The 12,472-nt window shown below is 40.7% G+C and overlaps 1 protein-coding gene across 9 annotated transcripts in view; it reads left to right on the top strand.

Annotated features, from left to right (window-relative positions):
* The window catches only part of ryr3 (ryanodine receptor 3), a 380,840-nt gene that overhangs the window by 268,069 nt on the left and 100,299 nt on the right, over window positions 1-12,472 (top strand). For all 9 annotated transcript variants that reach the window (XM_063051027.1, XM_063051036.1, XM_063051064.1 and 6 more), the window contains 3 exons: window positions 5,351-5,481; window positions 10,425-10,739; window positions 11,816-12,056. In XM_063051027.1, coding sequence (XP_062907097.1) covers window positions 5,351-5,481; window positions 10,425-10,739; window positions 11,816-12,056 — 687 coding nt within the window. The remainder of the gene's footprint in view (window positions 1-5,350; window positions 5,482-10,424; window positions 10,740-11,815; window positions 12,057-12,472) is intronic.

The raw sequence follows: 12,472 nt of genomic DNA on the forward strand, positions 1-12,472 counted from the left end.
ATAGTGTGCCTAAGTAAATAAAACTGAGGGCACAGTCAGGGTGGAGGAGCAACACCTCATGTTCTGTCTAGATAGCCTTCAACCTGATGGTATGAACAATGATTTCTCCAACTTTCTCCCTCCCCCTTCCCTCTTCATTTCCCCACTCTGGTCTCTTACTTCTTCTCCTCACCTGCCTATCACCTCCCCCGGTGCCCCTCCTCCTTCCCTTTCTCCCATGATCCACTCTCCTCTCCTATCAGATTCCCTCTTCTCCAGCCCTTTACCTTTTCCTAGTATCACCTCCCAAGTTCTTACTTCTGAACCCCTTTTCCACCCGCCTGGCTTTACCTATCACCTTCTTGCTTGTCCTCCTTCCCGTCTCCCCAATCATTTTATTCTGGCATCTTCCCCCTTCTTTTCCAGTCCAGATGCAGGGTCCCGGCCTGAAATGTTGACTGTTTATTCATTTCTGTAGATGCTGCTTGGCCTGCTGGGATCTTTCAGCATTTTGTGTGTGTTGCTCTGGATTTCCAGCATCAGCAGGACCTTGTGATATATGCTATAGGAATATCAGCTAACATAACAGTGTTATAAAATCATATTTATAAGCTATGGCTAATGCTTGCTGTCTGCTGCAGACTCTGAGTTTGCCTCGGGTGCTGTACATGGATCAGCAAGTAAAAAAGAAAGCTTCGGGGAAAATGGAACAATATCCTGTAATTCTTCTTTATTGTTAAATGGGCTGCCATCTGCAACCATTCATTTTTCAACACGTTTGCAGAGGATAAAAAGTGTTCTGAAGTGGGTTGCTCTTCCTCATTTCATGGACTTCCACTGAAAGCTTCATCAATGATTCTGAAAAAATACTGTTTCAAACACTATTTAATGATACCCTTTACCTTCATTTCCTTAACAATCAGAGTTTGAAGCTTGAAATAACTGTTAATATAACAGAACCATTAAAGTCCAAGCAGGTGTAGATGACAGAAAATGTTAAGAGAGCTAAATCGCTCCGTTCATTAGGAAATTAGGTCGATCATGAATAGACAGGAACAGCTGTGCAAGAAAAATCTGTGGGATTAACCATAATGCATTCTTCCTCTGCAAATTGTGTTTCCATACGCATTCACAAAACCAAGAGCAATTTGAAAGCTGTTAATGAAAGTCTTTGCTGTAAGGTCTGTTTTGCTGCGAATACAATCACTTAGGCTGGAGAGCAGAAACAGCAGAGTATCCTATACTGAAAGCAGCTATTCTCAAATTAAAAAGCGTGTAATATGCAAAGGTGTATAAAGGCCACACTATGACATATTGACTCTTTAAAGGTATGTACACAGTCAACACTGGTTTCCCTTTCCAAATGAGAGTTGTACAACCATGTCAACAACTGCCTAAATATATTAATATATGCCATCAAATAAATATTTTACATATGAAATTATGCAATTAGCTAATTATAATTAGTTTCTTAATTTTCCGTCTATAAACCCTATATCACAATTTACTTCAGCTATTGTTACATACAGTATACATCTGGTCCCTTCTCCTCATCTCCAGTTGTACATAAATATTCCCAAGAGTTTAAAGATACTCCATGTGGTACACAGTGTACAAAAACTTCAACATAATCTGATAACCAAATGAAATTCTGCAATCTATTTAGCACACTACTAAATACAATGAATTCAATGGCAACAATCTTTTCTTTGGTTGCCCTGTAAGCTTATCAGTGTGTACAGGTTGACCTGCAATAAGTATTGTCACATCTTTTGTCTTGACAATGCTATCTGCAGCACAGATAACTGTGGACTGGTCATAGTTCCGTTGTGAGGCAGACACCACATCTATATCACTTTAAAATATGACCATTATGAAATGCCACATGGAATTTAAAATACTCTGTAAAATACCCCATGTAACTATGTCACACTAAGTCCTTTCTCTGTAACATGGGAAAAATACTATTGACTATGACTGTTCCCACCTCCTTGCATGCATTGCATTTTCCATTTCTAATGAGATTGGGGTCTGCATTCTCTATTAGCTACTCAACTTCTTCAAGAATGTGAATGGACATTGTAAGGCTGAGAGTCATTGCCAAGAGACAAGTGGAGATTGGTTAGGGTCAACAACATCACTGAGATCTCAGGAAAGGCTGAAGAACAGAGAGGCATGGTGACGCACCAGAAGATGAAAGATTGTTGCTTACAGAAGACTAGAGACATGTAACAAATGACACCAAGCCATTGGCACTCACGTATCTGCCAATTTTCAATCTACATGACTTGCCATTAGTGTTGAAATTGTGCCCCACTATTATCATCATTGTGGGCCTGTGGCCTGCTTGCACCCCAGAATCATGCCCTGAGCAAAACTGTCTCTCATTTTACCACACAATCTCACTTCCGGTTGCTGTCCTGTTTGCTCCCTCGAGCAGTTGGTCCACTGCAAATAAACAACTTCCAACATTTTTGAATTATAATAGCCCTTCAGGAGTTTTATAATGTTCTCATTAGTGACTTGTCTGTCATCCATGGTACCTATAAACTCACTGATGTCACATGCCTCTAGCCCTCCTGCCCAGTATCATTCCTTGCCTCACATCTATCCTGCTGTGCTCTTCTCTGGTCTTTCCTGGAACCTCAGCAATGCTTGATCACCTCAGAAACAACACAGTCACACAGTCCATATAAAGAGTGAATGGCAGAGTCCACTCATGCTCATTGAGCTTTCTGACAAATCTCACTCTCACGTCCTCTTTCTGACAAATTCACAGTGCCTCTTCTTACTCGGAGAACTTGGTTTTCCTGTTTCTGCAACCACAACCTCCATCTCCTGTTAGTCTCACAGGCAGCAATGCCCCAACCTTGTCAATTCAGTCAATGTTTTCCCTTGGTCAAGTACTGTCAATCATAGCAGACAGAGCTAACAATATGACATTTCAGAATCAGAATCAGGTTTATTATCACCATCATGTGTCGGGAAATTTGTTAACTTAGCAGCAGCAGTTCAATGCAATACATAATATAGAAGAAGAAAACAATAATAATAAATAAGTAAATCAATTACAGTATACGTATATTGAATAGATTAAAGATTGTGCAAAAACGGAAATAATATATATTTAAAAAGTGAGGTAGTGTTCACAGTTTCGAAGTCCATTTAGGAATCGGACGACAGAGAGGAAGAAGCTGTTCCTGAATCGCTGAGTGTGTGCCTTCAGGCTTCTGTACCTCCTACCTGATGGTAACGGTGAGAGAAGGGCATGCCCTGGGTGCTGGAGGTCCTCAATAATTGATGCTGCCTTTCTGCTCCTTGAAGATACTTTGTAGGCTAGTACCCAAGATGGAGCCTAGTAAATTTACAACCCTCTGCAGCTTCTTTCGGTCCTGTGCAGTCAGCAACCCATACCAGACAGTGATGCAGCCTGTCAGAATGCTCTCCACGGTACATCTATAGAAATTTCTCAGTGTATTTGTTGACATACCAAATTAAACTCCGAATGAAGTATAGTTGCTGTCTTGCCTTCTTTATACCTGCATTGATATGTTGGGACCAGGTTAGGTCCTCAGCGATCTTGACACCCAGGGACTTGAAACTGCTCATTCTTTCCACTTCTGATCCCTCTATGAGGATTGGTATGTGTTCCTTCGTCTTACCCTTCCTGAAGTCCACAACCAGCTCTTTCTCCTTACTGACATTGAGGGCCAGATTGTTGCTGCAGCACCACTCCACTAATTGGCATATCTCAGTCCTGTACACCCTCTCATCTCCATCTGAGATTCTATCAACAATGGTTGTATCATCAGCAAATTTATAGATGGTGTTTGAGCTATGCCTAGCCACACAGTCATGGGTATAGAGAGAGTAGAGTAGTGGGCTAAGCACACACCCCTGAGGTGCGCCTCTTTGAATGCTGTGCAGAAGTATATTGAGGCAGTAAGAGACATCGTTAACCAGTGTCAAAATTCAGTATTAGTTCTCACTACACATCAGATCTAATTTCTCAATCAAGAGAAAATCTGCAGATGCCAGAGATCCAAACAACACACACAAAATGCTGGAGGAACTCAGCACGCCAGGCAGCATCCATGGAAAGAGTACAGTCGACATTTTTGGCCTGAGACCCTTCCACAGGACTGAAGAAAAAAAGATGAGGAGTAGATTTAAAAAGTGGGGGTAGGGGAAGTAGAAACACAAGGTGATAGATGAAACCAGGAGTGGGAGAGATGTAGTAAAGAGCTGGGAAGTTGATTGGTGAAAGAAATACAGGGATGGAGAAGGGGGAATCTAATAAGAGAGGACAGAAGGCCATGGAAGAAAGAAAAAGGGGGAGGAGCACCAAAGGGAGGTGATGGGTAGGCAAAGAGATGAGGTGAGAGAGGGAAAAGGGGATGGGGAATGGTGAAGTGGGGGAGGAATTCCCAGAAGTTCGAGAAATCCATGTTCATGGCATCAGGTTGGAGGCTACCCAAGTGGAATGTAAGGTGTTGTTCCTTCAACCTGAGTGTGGCCTCATCACGACAGTGAAGGAGGGCATGGATAGACATACTGGGATGAGATTGGGATGTGGAACTAAAATGGGTGGCCACTGGAAGATCCTGATTTTTCAGGCAGACGGAAAGTAGATGCTCAGCGAAGTGGTCTCCTAATCTACATTGAGTCTCCCTGATATACAGCAGGCCACACACCAAGAGCACCAGACGCAGTATATGACCCCAAAAGATGTACAGGTGAAGTGTTGTCTCACCTGGAAGGACTGTTTGGGGCCCTGAATGGTAGTGAGGGAGGAGGTGTAGGGGCAGGTGTTTCACATTTACTTTTCTTTAAACATGGGATCATTAAACTTCACTCACACTAAGTTTGTGTCTATGGACCTATGTCATTAGGCATTCTACTATTTTAACACCCATCACATTTTACTATAAGTGAGTCAATGGATTCTGCTTTAACAGAGTAATGGAATTCCTCATGTGTTGAGAATTGCAATTGTAACTTTTTTATTATTTCTCTTTAGAATTAGCAGGAGTTACTAACCAGTGGTGGAGAATTACATTTTCATAACACTTCATATTTTTGCTGACCTCTGTGAAATTTAGTGTAATTGAGAAAAGGAACTTGTGGGATCTTATCTCTAATGATCTCCTGGATAACTTTTTTTTATTGCTTGTATAATTCTTAAACATGTTTGAGTTACGATACCACATGCTCCTTCAATCAATGTATTGTACATAAAATATGTAGCATGTTCTCAGCTATGGCAAACATAGCTTCTCGAATATTGGTACAGTTCAATATTTTACAGGAGATAATTGCCCTTTATTTGACGAGAAAATGGCTTTATACTTTTCCTTCTGCCTTTGTTTAGACAACGACCTGTCCTTGGAGAAAGTCTTGCCACACTTGCAGCTGCCATGCCAGTCGCTTTTCTTGAGCCTTCTATCAACATACACAATACGCATTCAGTTTTCAACACAAAATCACCCCGAGAACGTATCAGTAAGTGACGTGGTCTTTCTATGGGGATAAAACACTTGCTTTCAGGGTGAACTAACACTATGCAGCATCTAATCTGGCAAATAGTTGTGTTTATTTAGTGGTGAATTCATAACATTAAGTACAAAACTGAATGGTTTGTCACAATTACAACATTTGATATTTATTATGTGGAATAATAGAGGCCCGAATCTGTCTATTAATGGAATGGGATCCAGAGAACTGGCCTTGCTGAATTGAAGCTCCTGGACTCCAATAGCTAGCCTAGGCGGTTACAATACCTCTATTGGTAGCCCAACAAAGCTCTGTCATTGAAACATCCCTGAAGGTTTTGACAGCTAGAAAACCTTTGCCCCACCCCCCAACTCCAGCTTCATCAGCTCTCGAAGCTACAGAAGTCATATCGTAGTTCAGCCAATCTAAAGCACTTCAAAATGATTCAAAATAAAATGAAGCATTTTTATGTTAAAACAGCTAAAATACTGACAATCAAAAATATGAAACAGAAATCATTTTGAATAAAGCCTTCCAGTATTATTGTCAATCACAAGCTTTATCACGATCATATCCAAGAGGCCATTTTTCAGGAAATGCAGCAGTATTTGGAATGCTGAATCTGTCAATAATTTAGCAATAATTTACCAGTAAAAACATATTAGATCTAAGATGGCAAATTTCTAACAAAATTTGCTTCGTTTCACAAGCTTTCTCTGGCTGCGCAAAATGTTCAGATTGTTGCTGGCTGTTCTCTTCTGTCTTTTGCATTTATGGGAGTCCAAAGTACCAAGCAGATCTTTTTTTGCATTCACCCTTAATTACACTGCAGTCCCAGTTTGCTTTCAAGAAGGTCCTTTGAAGGCTGATATCCCTTCCTGGGGACAGTAGCTCCATAGGCTCACTGTGCCAAGTTACTGAGATCCTTGTAGAGTTTTTCTTGAGTCAGCCAATTTGAAATGTCTCTGACTGTAATATAATGTCTCCATCATTCTCATCTGTACCTTTAACTAAAAACACCTGCTTCTTCGAATTGTCCTTTAAATTTGGTCCTTTGACGTTGGTCATCAGAACTATATTTGTAACTTAGTATTCAAATTTCCTTCCATTTGGTGCTGCTCCTGTATACAGCTTGTTATGTTATTGTCCTTTTGTAAATATAAGTTGTTCTGTTTATAATGTTGCCATTGAAAGTGGATCTTGTATGTCCCTAGAGCTTCTGGCCTAGATTTTCCAGTTGGTTGGCAAGCAAAAGCACTTGTAAATTGTGTCACTGATAGATCCCCAAAATCTAATCTGGTTTCTGACCAAGTGAGGTTCCACCTACTGGGCATCTTTAGCACGTTCAAGGAGTGCAAGAAATGCTGAGGCTCGTCCACCCATCTAATTGACGAATCCTCATTAAGAAATGCTGAATCTAAATAATGAAGTTGAAATTCTATCTAAATGATGAACAGTAAAATAAAGATGTTGAAGTCAAGATGGTTTAAGAGAAAGAATATACTGAAAAGGTTAGAAGAGTTTGTTTTTAAATCTCCAACATTAATATCTGAGAGAATGAGATGCTTCACCTGTAAAATTAATTGTTCAGAGCTGGATAAGTTAATCAGTAAACACGAGGAAATCTGCAGATCCTGGAAATTCAAGCAACACACACAAATGCTAGTGGAATGCAGCAGGCCAGGCAGCATCTATAGGGAGAAGTACAGTCGACGTTTCGGGCCGAGACCCTTCGTCAGGACTAACTGAAAGAAGAGATAGTAAAAGATTTGAAAGTGGGAGGAGGAGATCCGAAATGATAGGTGAAGACAGGAAAGGGAGGGATAGAGCTAAGAGCTGGAAAGTTGATTGGAAAGAGGGATACAGAGCTGGAGGAGGGGGAGGATCATGGTACGGGAGGCCTCGGGAGAAAGAAAGGGGGAGGGGAGCCCAGAGGAAGATGGAGAGTAGACAAGGAGTGATTGGGAGAGGGACAGAGAGAGAAAAAAAGGGGGGAATAATAAATAAGGGATGAGGTAAGAAGGGGAGGAGGGACATTAACAAAAGTTAGAGAAATCGATGTTCATGCCATCAGGTTGGAGGCTACCCAGACAGAATATAAGGTGTTGTTTCTCCAACCTGAGTGTGGCTTTTTTTCTCTCTCTGCCCCTCTCACAATAACTCCTTGCCAGCTCTCCATGTTCCTCTGGGCTCCCCTCCACCTTTCTTTTGCCCTGGGTCTCCCGTACCATGATTCCCTGCCCCCCCCCAACTCTGTATCCCTTTTGCCAATCAGCCTTCCAGCTTTTAGCTTCATCTCTCCCCTCCTGTCTTCTCCTATCATTTCGGATCTCCCACTTCCCCTCCCACTTTCAAATCTCTTACTATCTCTTCTTTCAGTTAGTCATGACGAAGGGTCTTGGCCTGAAACTTCGACTGTACTTCTTTCTATAGATGCTGCTTGGCCTGCTGCGTTCCACCAGCATTTTGTGTGTGTTACTTGAAGTTAATTAGTAGCTAGTTACTTTGATTTTATTTTGAAATCACAATTATGCTGAGCTTAATGTACTGCCATCTTTTGTTGCGAGCTAATGGATAGGCCGAATGCAGATCATCTCAGTCCATATTCCATCAGTCAGAAGTGCAGCAATGCACTCTGTCAGAGGAGGGAGCTAACTCTGACAACAGCCCAATGTATATGTGTACAGTATAACTATGTACAATGGCCTAACCCAGTAATGAATGAATCTAAAAATCTAAATGTAAACCTTGAGAAAAGCAAGTACGAAGTAAAGGTTTTCTTCATCTTTTATTTTAAATATTTTTACATTGTTCCAATACAAATTCTAATTGTCACATGAAGTGTCATCCTCTTGCTACCCACAGCCCTCTCTTTAAGACCCATAAATGTGTTGACAATGTAATGGTCAAAGACCCAGAATAATGATCCTTTGCCTCTTTCTCTTAATTTTTGTATTTGGGAAAATGGTCTTTACAATGATAACAAAGTTGCCGCTGCAGTGGTCAGTATCATAGTCATAGTCATAGTGATAATTTATTGATCCCGAGGGAAATTGGTTTTCATTGCAGTTGCACCAACCAAGAATAGAGTATAAATAAAGCAATATAAAACCATAAATAATTAAATAGTAATATGTAAATGCCAGGAAATAAGTCCAGGACCAGCCTATTGGCTCAGGGTGTCTGACCCTACAAGGGAGGAGTTGTAAAGTTTGATGGCCACAGGCAGGAATGACTTCCTATGATGCTCTGTGTTGCATATTGGTGGAATGATTCTCTGGCTGAATGTACTCCTGCGCCCACCCAGTACATTATGTAGTGGGTGGGAGACATTGTCCAAGATGGCATGCAACCTGGACAGCATCCTCTTTTCAGACACCACAGTCAGAGAGTCCAGTTCCATCCCCACAACATCACTGGCCTTACGAATGAGTTTGTTGATTCTGTTGGTGTCTGCTACCCTCAGCCTGCTGCCCCAGCACACAACAGCAAACATGATAGCACTGGCCACCACAGACTCGTAGAGCATCCTCAGCATTGTCCGGCAGATGTTAAAGGACCTCAAGTCTCCTCAGGAAATAGAGACGGCTCTGACCCTTCTTGTAGACAGCCTCAGTGTTCTTTGACCAGTCCAGTTTATTGTCAATTCGTATCCCCAGGTATTTGTAATCCTCCACCATGTCCATACCAATGTGAAAAAGCACAAGTACCCAAAGTTAGAAATTACTAGACTATTAGATTAACAGCCTTTTTTTTACATAAACTTGCATTTTTGAATGATGCAACAAAAATTGCTCCCAAATTACTGATCAAGGAAATTGAGCTGGATTACAGATGGTCCTGGGACTTGCAAACACCATCCTCTTGCTCTTTGTTTGTCACCAGCACAGCCTTGAACTTTAAATAGCTCATGGTCAATCAGGTACAGAAAATTAAACTAAGAAAAATACATGAAACAAAGAAATAGTATTGAAGTCTCGGTGTCAGCTACTGAGCTCCACTCTGTCGACCCAATGAACTAGGGTATGATTTAGCAAGATTTACAGGAGCTTTATGTTAATTATGTCTAGTCATTCAGTAGGGAAAACATAAGTAGTTGAATCAATAAACAATGGGCTGGATCTTATTTGACCCAACCCCTGCTTTGCATTTGCTCTCACATGGTGCCCTTAGCTTTTCACTTCCAAACCAAAGTTTCAGCACAAACTCAGATTACAAAGGGCATGACAAAGCACAGCAACCACATCTCAAGACAGCAAAGTATTTCATTAGAAGTAGTGGGTTTCTCTAGTAAAATGCAGTGAGCAAAGGGAGGTCACATCATAAAAATTTGAAGTATTAAACCCATCCCAGTTGGTCACAGCAACAGTATCTGCTGCTGTGGTTGACTCAGAAATTTTTCAGTCATCTCCCTTCGAACAAAGACAATGAATGACATGACATAGAAAACAATGGTTTATGTCAAGTTTAGAGATTTTATCATATTATCATAATTCTTTTTGAAAGGATTTTTTACTATGAGAATGTTAACTAATCGTGCCTTAATTCACATGCCCAAATCTCCTGGTTGATTCAACCATGGACTGATGTTAGATGTCCCTTCTGATGCTCAAAGCATTCCATTTGCTTGGTCTATCTGAAGGTTACCTGTTGCAGTGCTCATCCTTGCCCAAAACTGACTCATGCGTTTCTCTCTTAGGCTGTTGCAGCTTACATGTTCTAGAACACAATTCATCCAAATGTTTGCCATCCAAACCCATTTGCCTTCACTGAGTTCTTGGCTCCAAGCCTCCATGATGAAGGGTCTCTGGCCGAAACATCGACTGTTTATTCCCCTCCGCAGACGCTACCTGACTTAGAGTTCCTCCAGATTTTTTTGTGTTTGCTTATGATTTCCATCTTCTGCAGAATCTCTTGTGTTTCTGATATTGACACTTAATTTGCTTTGTTAGTTCTAGGTTTGCCAGATACTGTGGAGGAAGTGTGCCCAGAGGTACCTCAACTAGATGCACTAATAAAAGAGATCAGTGAAACAGCTGAGTCTGGAGCTCGATACACAGAAATGCCTCACATCATTGAGGTGGTTTTGCCCATGCTGTGTAATTATCTGTCATATTGGTGGGAACGGGGCCCTGAGAACAACCCCAGTGGGGACTGCTGTACTGTCGTCACCTCGGAGCATCTTAGTGCAATCTTGGGCAACATCTTGAAGATCTTGAACAATAACCTGGGCATTGATGATGCTTCGTGGATGAAGAGGCTAGCAGGTAAAAATGCAATATATTTTAATGGCCCCTAAAGGGACCTGTGTTTTGTTGATAAAATCCTGCTTCATACTTGCAGAAGCAAAAGACCTGTTTTGCCTTCATGAACTTATTAAATGTACGGCATGAAATTTGATTAATATTACATAAAACCCCAGTCAATTTTATGGTGAAAGTAATTATATGCCATTTGTAAACTGAAGCACAGCAAAGTGTTGTTCGGAATGGACTAGAAGGGTCAAGACGGCCTTTTTCTGTGCTGTAATTGTTACATGGTAAAGTGCAATGACTTTTGAATACTTAGCACACTCTAAATGCCTTTGCAGTCACTTAATTGTGTGCATTTAATGGAAATGGCCATACATTCCATTGAGCTGGTTTCACATTTAATTGTCTCATAGCTAATTTGTGCGTTGACTTTATACTTCCAGCTTTGCTCTACAAACTTTGGTAGCCCCTTTTAGCAACAAGCCTTCTTAACCCTATACAGACAAACTAGTAATTTTTCAGTTGATGTAACTGATGTTATATGAGGAAGATAATTCCACATTTTCATTCTCCCTTCTAAGGAAAGCACCTTATTGATATCATTCTTGAATGAACTGGCAGAGGAAATGCCTAGGTGAAGGGAACAACAGTGTGCTATCAGGGCTCAATGAAAACTGCGTACAGGATATGGTAATATCCGCTGCATGGGGTTCCCTTTACTGACCAGTTCGACAAGACCTCTGGTGTACAGCAGTCCCAGCAATTAGAGAAAATTTAGCAGAATATTGGGATCCTTAAAATAAATGGCAACTTCTCCGAAGATTCTTAATGGGCAGTACCATTGCTGAATTATTACTTTGAGTAGGTTGTTGTCAAGCTGGGAGCTGACCACAATAAGAAAAAAGTGCATAATACATGAACCAGCAATATACACTTTGTCTACTTAGTCTCAATGCAGTATGTGTTAGATGATTTCCTTGAACTACGTGGGGTATTTTCATGCATGATGCATACAGTTAGTAGAAAAGACTAACCATGTTAAAATTCCACCATGTTAGACTTCCATTTCTATTTCTCTTTGAATTCTCCAGTGTATGCTCAGCCAATCATCAGCAAAGCCAAACCTGAATTGCTGAAAAACCAATTCATTCCAACGCTGGAGAAACTGAAAAAGAAAGCAATAAAAGTTGTTTTAGAAGAAGAACAACTGAAAGCAGAGTATAAAGTAGATTTTCAGGAGACAGAACTGCTAATCCTAGATGAATTTGCTGTTCTCTGCCGAGATCTCTACTCCTTCTACCCAATTTTGATCCGCTATGTGGATTATAACAGGTAAGATTACTAACATGATTGTTAAGCATCAAGGTCTATGTTATTTTTAGTGATATTCTGAGTAATTGCAGACTCAAAGCAAAGAGTTCACTGCTTGCAGCTGCACTGGAATGGACATTAGGTTCAATACTTTCTGATTAGGATAGAGATTCCAACATCTGATCACTACCCATGCACTCATGCTGTAGAGTCATAAAAAAGTACAGCACAGCATGGGCCCTTTGACCCATCGAGTCCATTCCAAACCCTGCGTACCTTTAGATAAACAGACAAATAGACATTCTACTGAAAATAACTAAAGACCACAGCATAGTGCTTTAATGAAATTTAATGTGAATCATATTAGAAATTCACTATGACAAACTTCACTTGGTTGTTAAATATTTCTCATCTTATTATTGAAAACAGTTGATGGT

The sequence above is a fragment of the Mobula hypostoma genome, chromosome 1, assembly GCF_963921235.1.
Source record: "Mobula hypostoma chromosome 1, sMobHyp1.1, whole genome shotgun sequence".
Taxonomy (NCBI): Eukaryota; Metazoa; Chordata; class Chondrichthyes; order Myliobatiformes; family Myliobatidae; genus Mobula; species Mobula hypostoma.